General features: G+C 43.9%; 1 protein-coding gene across 1 annotated transcript in view; it reads left to right on the top strand.

Annotated features, from left to right (window-relative positions):
- Positions 1-271: 271 nt before the first annotated feature.
- LOC311131474 (occludin-like) overlaps positions 272-10,722 on the top strand; it is a 28,120-nt gene continuing 17,669 nt past the window's right edge. The window contains exons 1-3 of the mRNA XM_084164492.1: positions 272-512; positions 4,969-5,783; positions 6,015-6,185. Coding sequence (XP_084020618.1) covers positions 4,989-5,783; positions 6,015-6,185 — 966 coding nt within the window. The 5' untranslated portion in view covers positions 272-512; positions 4,969-4,988. The remainder of the gene's footprint in view (positions 513-4,968; positions 5,784-6,014; positions 6,186-10,722) is intronic.

Raw genomic sequence — 10,722 nt, 5'->3', positions numbered from 1 at the left:
AGTTTTTACGTTTATCTTGAACGGGAAAAAGTTCTGAAAAAGCAAACGAAGTGAATTTGGTCTATTGGTTGTTACATGGTAATTGCATACTAATATAGACAAATAGGCTACCTACCTGTAAAAATGTATGAGAAAATGCACAGAACTAGTGTTTTCAGAATTCAATTAACCAATGGACTATTTCTCTCATCACACACTGGGTAGTCGACTAGTCTACAAATCACACCTACTTCCAGACAGCGCAGGGTTGGGCGGTCAACCAATGTCCTTGGAAAGCACAACAAAGCACTTGTTCACAGACACAGAACCGTCTCTGCGCGTGGGACGGGACGAAAGAGGGAGCCACCACATCTAAAGCAGGTCACTAATAAAGAGGTTAATTTCGTTGCCCAGTTTATTTCAACCTCTCTGGTCTACATCTTTACGGATACAAAGTAAACTTGCAAAACAACGGTGATTTCGGCACTGCCTTAAGCGCCAACACCCGTCTGTTTTTTTCCTTCTACTTTCAGGTAAGTGAAATGGGCGTTAAGTCGACTTTTAAACCGTTAGGAAGCGAAATAGTAACCTATATAAATGGGTAGACTTCATTTTAACATTTAGTTTGAGGACTTTTCCCACTGATTTGTACACTCTACAGGGGTTCAAAGTCAACAGTTTAGAAGACCTAGTGTTCAATTGACTACATATTGAACACCATGTCTTCTTGACCAGGGTTTCCCAAACGCGGTCCTGGGGCCCCCACTGGGTGCACGTTTTGGTTTTTTGCCCTAGCACTACACAGCTGATTAAAAGCTTGATGATGAGTTGGTTATTTGAATCAGCTGTGTAGAGCTAGGGCAAAAACCAAAACGTACATCCAGGGGGTGTAGGACCTAGTTTGGGAACCCTTGTAGAGTGTACAGTAAGTGGGAAAAGTCCTCAAACTAAATGTTAAAATGAAGTCTACCCATTTAAATAGGTTATTATTTCGCTTGTAAATGTTTTAGGCTACGTTTTGAGTATTTTATCATTAAAATCTAGGTTTTCTTTTGGTCCATTGTCAACTGTTCTGTTCTCTCACACAAGCTCGCAATTGTGCCTGCTCTGAGAGAGGTGAAGTGTGCTGGTGGGGCTTGAGGGGGGCTCTCACAGGTGGGGCCTGTGGGGGTTTCCGTTTGCATTGTTAGTAGCTTTTCTCTGTTATTTCAGTTATTTCAATTGTACATCCTGTATTAGGAAAACATGCCTAGTGGTTGACATGGTTGACTCTTCAAAAAACCTGATCTTATTTCTTACATAAAATCAGATAGCCTATAATGGGAACATCTCAGGCTAAAAAGTTTAAATAAATTGGCTTTATACCCATTTGTGTTCTCTAAGGGCGAAACATTCAGTTATTTAGCCCTGTATTGAGATATTGTGAGAAAGTATTTGCTTGTACTGCTTAATCCTTCATTTCGATTTATTATAGTGCTCCTCTCTGAGTGTTTTGAATAGCAGTGTAACTAGAGTAGCCTACTACTAGCTGTGCCAAAGTGCCCCAGCCTTAGCCTACATTAGGCAGGGGGATAATCGTTTTTGACAGATGTGAGGCATGTGATTCAGGGTTGGAATTCTGTTATCAAGAAGAGATGATTGAGTGTGTGGCTGTCTGCACTGGATGACAGCAGCTCAGTGAGTAGTGGGTGGCTGATCTTTGACCCCAGCTAAACAGCCTCCTCTATCACTGTGGTGTTTGGTTGAAAGACCATTGTCTGTTTCATCGAGGCAACATTTACATGGAGCTCTGAGCTGTAGGCTGCTGTTAAACTGTATTGTATTATTTTATTTTATTTATTTGACCATTTAAAAACACAATACAACCACATGTGGATACAACCAGGGATGGAAATGAAGCTGTTAACAAACACTGTATACCCTCAAAACATGGTTAAAACGATAATTTTGATATCATGGATGGTCAGTCCTTGCATCCATAGCCCAGTCTATGAATTTGAGAGTGGAAACATTTCTCCAGGCCCATCCCTCAGCTTTTTATCAAAACAGAGGCGGGGAGCGGCTTTGTTATTGTTTCAATTAAGGACTTTAGCTTTAAAGCATTTTGCCCATTTAACCATTTCTAAAGGTTTGCCTTAAAACTCCCGAACATAGGGGTGGGTTTGGCTCTTCTGTCAACATGTCCAGTCAGAGGTGTTTCTTTTGGTGAGGCAGTATCACCACGTACATGCAGAGCAGAGGCCTGGAAAGGTGTGATGGACCCAGGTGTCTAAACTTTACACACTGCAGAGGAAGTTATTTCCAATATGCTGTGATGATGATTGAAGCTACTAGGCAGGCTATTGATAAACAAAGGTGGAACCCCCTTCAGAAGACACCTGATCCTCCTGCCCAAATGTACCCCTCCCTCCCTCCCACAGTATCCACACAAGAGAGCTCTTGTTGGATCCTTTCTTTACTGTGGCCAGTTTTTTTCTTCCTAAATACTATGGCAACCACAATTCCCTCACCTAGAAGTTAGAAGTCTTGACTTTTCCCCTCACCCTCCAAAGACAAGAAGTTAGGGCGCGAGGAAGGGAGGGAGGGGTAAGAGGCGGTGAGGGATGACGGAATGAAGGATATGGAGTGGGGGATGGGATTATGGGAGGAAGGGGGGAGAGGATGAGGGAAAGGTGTCTGCGAAGGAGGCTCTCAGGCAGGCGAGACCCCTGCTGAACTGAGTCATAAAGACAGAGAAGTAATGGCTGTACTGGGTTGAGCCAGGCCTGTCTGTTTTGTTTGTCCTCCATGATGTAAAGCTTTGGGCCGTTCAGTGTGTCTGTGAGTGTGACTGTAAGGAAACAGGCAGTTCTTCACCCCAGCAGACAGGCAGGCGGGAAGACAGGCAGGGAGGAAGACAGGAAGACAGGCAGGCGGGAAGACAGACAGGCAGGGAGGAAGACTGGAAGACAGGCAGGGAGGGAGGAAGACAGGCAGGGAGGGAGGAGACAGGCAGGGAGGGAGGAAGACAGGCAGGGAGGGAGGAATACAGGCAGGGAGGGAGGAAGACAGGAAGACAGGCAGGGAGGAAGACAGGCAGGGAGGGAGGAAGACAGGCAGGTAGGGAGGAAGACAGGAAGACAGGCAGGGAGGGAGGGAGACTGGAAGACAGGCAGGGAGGGAGGGAGGCTGGAAGACAGGCAGGGAGGGAGGAAGACAGGCAGGGAGGGAGGAAGACAGGCAGGGAGGGAGGAAGACAGGCAGGGAGGGAGGAAGACAGACAGGCAGGGAGGGAGGAAGACAGGCAGGGAGGGAGGAAGACAGGAAGACAGGCAGGGAGGGAGGGAGACTGGAAGACAGGCAGGGAGGAAGACAGGCAGGGAGGGAGGAAGACAGGCAGGGAGGGAGGAAGACAGGCAGGCAGCCTCCTGATAATGTCTTGTACTACTGTTATCTAATGAATTTAGCCACACACTGTTCTTGCACAGTGCTACAATGTGTCATGATAAATAGATGGAACAATGCAGTCTTTTGATGTCAAAGACTGGCAAGGCCTCCTCAGCATCAGCAATAAAATAAATACTTCACATTTATTTATTTTATTTATTTCACCTTTATTTAACCAGGTAAACCAGTTGAGAACAAGTTCTCATTTACAACTGCGACCTGGCCTAGATAAAGCAAAGCAGTGCGATAAAAACAACAACACAGAGTTACATATGGGGTAAAACAAAACAAAGTCAAAAAATACAACAGAAATACATATATATACAGTGTGTGCAAAAGAGGGATGTTTACATCTGCACTTCACAAATGTAAACATCTTTAAATATTTGTTCTTCTTTAATTAAATCAGCTTGTTGTGAATTCCAACCTCTTGCCTGTAGACTATTGTAAAATAATGGCCATTGTTAAGTCTGTTTATACTGTGGACTAGCAGTTATGTGTGGCCTAAATTCAAAAGAAAACCAAATTTGGCCGAAGATGGGATATGACGTGTTCAAAGGCAGCAGGACAATATGAGGGATTGAAGGAGTCTCCCACTGCCCATGGGGCCGGGTGAAAAGCAGCATTGTGCTGGGTTGGGCTGCTGTCTGAACTCTGGTTCCTGGTACCAACGTCTCCATGCTGGTTCTGACTTTGCTGGTTCATAGAACTCAAAGCAAAGGTAATCTGTAAAGTCTTTATGTTTGAAATGATGACCTGGTGCACCCCCTCTAAATAACTTAATGTTGGTACTGTTCATAAAAGAGAACAGACATTGGACTGCTGTCTGTAAATGTACAATCAATCATCAAACACATCTGTTTTATAAGTCATACATGTTGGGACCAGTCAATAACGAACATCTAATAGGAATATAATAGCAATGCACTAACATATTTATTTAATTATATTACTGTAAAGCTTGCCAAGTGTAATCATGTAGATACATTATATTAGTGTAAAGCTTGCCAAGTGTAATCATGTAGATTCATTATATTAGTGTAAAGCTTGCCAAGTGTAATCATGTAGATACATTATATTAGTGTAAAGCTTGCCAAGTGTAATCATGTAGATACATTATATTAGTGTAAAGCTTGCCAAGTGTAATCATGTAGATTCATTATATTAGTGTAAAGCTTGCCAAGTGTAATCATGTAGATTCATTATATTAGTGTAAAGCTTTCCAAGTGTAATCATGTAGATTCATTATATTATGGGTCCTGTGTAGCTCAGTTGGTAGAGCATGGCGTTTGCAACGCCAGGGTTGTGGGTTCATATGAAAAATGTATGCACTCACTAACTGTAAGTCGCTCTGGATAAGAGCGTTTGCTAAATTACTAAAATGTAAAACATGTAAATATTAGTGTAAAGCTTGCCAAATGTAATCATGCAGATTCATTATATTAGTGTAAAGGTTGAGATGAGCAAGGTCAAGTGTAATCCTGTACATTGCCACACCTCATCAAAGCTATGTCTCAGTGCTGTTGTGCTGAGTGTCCACTAGCATATATTTTGTCTCTGTAGGTCCCTGCCATCTTTGAGAGATGTTTGAGAAGCAGCGTTACGACAGCCCTCCCGTCTACAGTCCTCCATACAGCCCGGCCTCCAATGGCTACGGCCCCCCACAAAGCTACCACCCGCCCAGGAGTGAGTTTGACCCCTACCCACCCCCACCGGGCTCCTACTACATGGAAGAGAAGCCCCAACACTTCTACAAGTGGCTCTCTCCTCCTGGCATCGTCAAGGCCATGTTTGGCACCATCATAGTGCTCTGTGTGGGGATCTTTGCCTGTGTGGCCTCCACGCTGGTCTGGGACATGCAGTACGGGATGGGGGGGATGGGCTCCTACGGCGGAGGGATGGGCTATGGCGGTGGTTATGGGGGAATGGGCGGCGGTTATGGCTCCAGCTACGGCTCTGGCTATGGAGGAGGCTATGGAGGAGGCTATGGAGGAGGCTATGGTAACTATGGTAACTCCTACCCGACACCTTACTCGGCCAAAACCACCATGATAGCTATGGCGGCCATCAACTTCTTTGTGGCGCTGGGATTCTTCGTGGCCAGTTTCTCTAAATCGACCACGTTCAGGAGCAGGAAGTTCTTTCTGGTGGTTCTGGTGGTCAGCGTCATCATGGCTGTCATCCAGGGCATCATCACCATTGTGTACATCGTGGGGGTGAACCCAATGGCCCAGAGCTCTCAGAACATGATGTACAACCCCATGCTGTTGATGTGCCAGAACCTGTACGGAAGCAGCTATTCTAATATGGGAGGAGTCGGGGGTTTCGGCATGTATAACCAGTACCTCTATCACTACTGCTACGTGGACCCACAAGAGGTAGACCAACAGTTATACTACCTGTGTAATGTATCATTTGATTGTTGTGTTGTTGGTGCTCTGAAGATGTAGAATTGGTCTATGATTACACGTGTGTCCTTAACCCTTATTGAACCCTTATACTATGTATTTTTATCCCTTTAAGCCTTAAATAACAAACTAGTATTTTCAGATCGTTTGCGTAATAACTGACTTACGTAAACTCCTTGATGTTGGATGTGTCTCCTCCAGGGTGTAGCCATGGTGTGTGGGTTCCTGGTTACCGCTGCGTTGGTCGTGGCTGCTTTCTTCTCACACAAAACCAGAGGCAAGATCTGGCGCTACGGCAAGCCCAACATCTACTGGGAACAGCCCCCTGAGACTGGAGGCCTAGTTTCTGAAGGCAGAGATGTGAAGGACTGGGTAAGGAAACACTCATACTGGTATGAATATCATGCTCATACTCTTGATTGATTGATTGATTTTATTTGCCAGTAAAAATAATAATAACATATACACAGTACATATATTGAAAAGATATGACAGGGATATCATAATAAATGTGACGGGGATATCACAATAAATTTGACGGGGATATCACAATAAGTGTGACTGGGATTGTGACAGGGATATCACAATAAGTGTGACAGGGATATCACAATAAGTGTGACAGGGATATCACAATAAGTGTGACAGGGATATCACAATAAGCGTGACAGGGATATCACAATAAGCGTGACAGGGATATCACAATAAGTGTGACAGGGATATCACAATAAGTGTGACAGGGATATCACAATAAATGTGACAGGGATATCACAATAAATGTGACTGGGATATCACAATAAATGTGACGGGGATATCGCAATAAATGTGACGGGGATATTACAATAAATGTGACTGGGAGTGTGACAGGGATATCACAATAAATGTGACAGGGATATCACAATAAAGTCAGACTTACAGTGCATTCGGAAAGTATTCAGACCCCTTGACTTTTTCCACATTTTGTTACGTTACATCCTTATTCCAAAATTGATTAAATTGTTTTTTTTCCCCTCATCAATCTACACACAATACCCCATAATGACAAAGAAAAAACATGTTCTTAGAAATGTTAGCAAATATCACATTTGCGTAAGTATTCAGACCCTTTACTCAGTACTTTGTTGAAGCACCTTTGGCAGTGATTACAGCCTTGAGTCTTCTTGGGTATGACGCTACAAAAGTTTGGCACACCTGTATTTGGGGAGTTTCTCCCATTCTTCTCTGCAGATCCTCTCAAGCTCTGTCAGGTTGGATGGGGAGCATCGCTGCACATCTATTTTCAGGTCTCTCCAGAGATGTATGATCGGGTTCAAATCCGGGCTCTGGCTGGGCCACTCAAGGACATTCAGAGACTTGTCCCGAAGCCACTCCTGCGTTGTCTTGGCTGTGTGCTTAGGGTCATTGTCCTGTTGGAAGGTGAACCTTTGCCCCAGTCTGAGGTCCTGAGCGCTCTGGAGCAGGTTTTCATCAAGGATCTGTCTGTACGTTGCTCCATTCATCTTTCCCTCGATCCTGACTAGTCTCCCAGTCCCTGCCGCTGAAGAACATCCCCACAGCATGATGCTGCAACTACCATGCTTCACCGTAGTGATGGTGCCAGGTTTCCTCCAGACGTGACACTTGGCATTCAGGCCAAAGAGTTCAATCTTTGTTTCATCAGACCAGAGAATCTTGATTCTCATGGTCTGAGAGTCCTTTAGGTGCCTTTTGGCAAACTCCAAGCGGGCTGTCATGTGCCTTTTACTGAGGAGTGGCTTCCGTCTGGCCACTCTACCATTAAGGCCTGATTGGTGGAGTGCTGCAGAGATGGTTGTCCTTCTGGAAGGTTCTCCCATCTCCACAGAGGATCTCTGGAGCTCTGTCAGAGTGACCATCAAGTTCTTGGTCACCTCCCTGACCAAGGGCCTTCTCCCCCGATTGCTCAGTTTGGCCGGGCGGCCAGATCTAGGAAGAGTCTTGGTGGTTCCAAACTTCTTCCATTTAAGAATGATGGAGGCCACTGTGTTCTTGGGGACCTTCAATGCTGCATAAATGTTTTGGCATCCTTCCCCAGATATGTGCCTCGACACAATCCTGTCTCGGAGCTCTAAGGACAATTCCTTCGACCTCATGGCTTGGTTTTTGCTCTTGACATGCACTGTCAAATGTGTGACCTTATATAGACAGGTGTGTGCCTTTCCAAATCATGTCCAATCAATTGAATTTACCACAGGTGGACTCCAATCAAGTTGTAGAAACATCTCAAGGATGATCAATGGAAACAGGATGCACCTCAGCTCAATTTCGAGTCTCATGGCAAAGGGTCTGAATACTTATGTAAATAAGTTATTTCTGTTTTATCTTTAATAAATGTGCAAATATTCTAAAAACCTGTTTTTGCTCTGTCATAATGGGGTATTGTGTGTAGATTAATGAGACGTTTTATTTATTTAATCCATTTTAGAATAAGGCTGTAATGTAACAAAATGGGGGAAAAAGGGAAGGGGTCTGAATACTTTCCGAATGCACTGTATTTCCATTGTGGTTCCTTTTTAGAGTAAAGACAACCGACACTGGTATGAATACACAAAGTATGAGCAGAATGTATGTGTTTTTAGATGCTCCCAGTTTTAATGCAGTAATATTTCATTTACTATGGGTCTTTGTCAGGTTGAACATAAGTTACTGTGACTAATCTATCCCCTCTCCCTAATCAGTTATAACACATTAAAAAATGTTAGATTTTTGACAGTTAGAATTGCACAATACCTCAGTCAGTTACAATGTTTTCTTTACCTGAGGTAAATTCAAAATGGGAATCAAAACAGACTTTGGAATGCGAGGTTGCAGTTCCCTGCTTTTACTTTATGAGTTGAAAGTCCACGAGGAGGTTCATCATTTCGTGCTTTTTATGACAGAAAATGTCAAGAGAGTAAAAAAAAAACATGACACAATTACAGATACAGTATAATTCCATAGTGGGGGCTTGGTTTAGGTGTGTGTGTGTGTTTGCACGTATCTGACTGTGCCCCTGTATGTCAAAGGGTATCAGTCAATACAGTGAGTATAGTATTAGCTGTGACACATTGACTGGCCATTGATTGATCTCAACCCAACATCGTCCTCTTGTGCACTTACTCTCATTTCCTGTCTCTCACCTCAACCCCCTCTCAATTACCAGACAACCGAGAATTGTCTGATTGTAAAATGTTGGCCACGCTTAGGAAAAATCAAACTAGTAACCTTTAACCCATGCCCTACTCCAGTTTCACATTTTAAGAGCAGCCTTTTGACTCCTCAGGTTAGTTTTATAGCTGCTAGCTATGGCTACAGTGTTGCCACTCTGCTGAGGGGCTGTTGCTAACAGGCTGGTAGCATGGCTGTTTGTGGAGCTCATAGTTGCTGTTTGTTCAGTCTACCTGGTTTCACTCTGGCTGATCATTAACTAGTATAAACAGGTGGTTTCTAGAGCTCTTATCTAACGCTGCCTGCCTGGCTGGCTGGCTGGGGTTTTAAACGTCAACAACATGCCAGGGTTTCATGTCAACAAAATGCATTGTTACCAGGGTTATTGGTGAACAAGTACTGATCTAGATCGGTGATGTGTTGTTGTTGACAGATTTGTGGCATGTGAACGTAGTCAATGTAAGCAGTCGCAAGTCAATTTCACTTAATCCTAAATTAAATTAGCAAATTATTCGCATTTGAATGGAATTGTAATTTATTTCCTGTCATTGACTGACGGCAAAAGGAATGGGTCCCACCCCTCCTTGTTATGTTGTGTTAGTCCAGCAGGGTTGGGGTAAATTCCAATTAAATTCCAGTCCATTCAGAAAGTAAACCAAATTTCAGTTCCAATTTTCCTCATTAAGAAGCATTGCAGAGAATTTGAATAAACATTTCAGTATACTTCCTGAATTGACTGGAATTCAACATGTAATCTACCCCAACCCTGTACTTCAGTAATGCTTTTTTACGAGGGGTGTTATCTAGTTGTTTGTTTGTGGTGAGAGTGGTTGTCACAGAGCATACCCACAGATGGCCCTGGACAGAGGTGTGGAGAGTACAGGAGAGGACAGGACAGGACAGGACAGGAGAGGACAGGAGAGGAGAGGAGAGAACAGGAGAGGACAGGAGAGGACAGGACAGGAGAGGACAGGACAGGAGAGGACAGGACAGGAGAGGACAGGAGAGGACAGGAGAGGACAGGACAGGAGAGGACAGGAGAGGACAGGACAGGACAGGAGAGAACAGGACATGTAGTATGTACTACAGTATCTATCAACCCATGCTGTGAGTCACCCCACACTGGTTCAATGACAGTTACTTTGACTCCCTCAGCCCACTGTGCCCAGGGCCCTGTCTCTGTCTGATGACCTCACCCACACTGGCCTCATTCAGCCTGACCAGGCTCCTTTGTCCTCCGACAGATGATGTCACAGGTTCTCCAGATGTAGGGCTGAATGATGTGGTAAAATGTTAGACCAACCTTGACTAGTAGACAACATGATGACGTGCGTTGGTTGACAGTTTATAACAATGTTCAATGCACAGTGCATTACCACAGTTGTCCAAACTAAAGCTTTGCTGTTTGAGTCTGACATCTTGTTTTTTTTTATGCCCAGTGCAGGCTAGTGTTTCGAAGTGCTTGGCAAATTGCATTTGTTTCTCTTTAGTATTCTCTGCAAATCCTGCAATTAATATGTAATTGAGTGATACTCATTATAACTCCTTCTGGTGCTGCCTACTTCTTTAAGTCAAGGAATAATGCAGCATTAAAGGTGCAATATGCAGAAATCACTCCGCCATTTCCTGGTTGCTAAAATTTGAATAGTTCGCCTAATTTCAGTTTGTGACAAAACAAGCAGTCATTGTGTAAAGAATCATTGTACCATATAAACCACACGGGAAGCATAGAAATAACACACATAGA

Source organism: Coregonus lavaretus, assembly GCF_964263955.1.
Source record: "Coregonus lavaretus genome assembly, chromosome: 6".
Classification (NCBI taxonomy): Eukaryota; Metazoa; Chordata; class Actinopteri; order Salmoniformes; family Salmonidae; genus Coregonus; species Coregonus lavaretus.
This window is presented reverse-complemented; position numbering and strand designations above follow the sequence as displayed.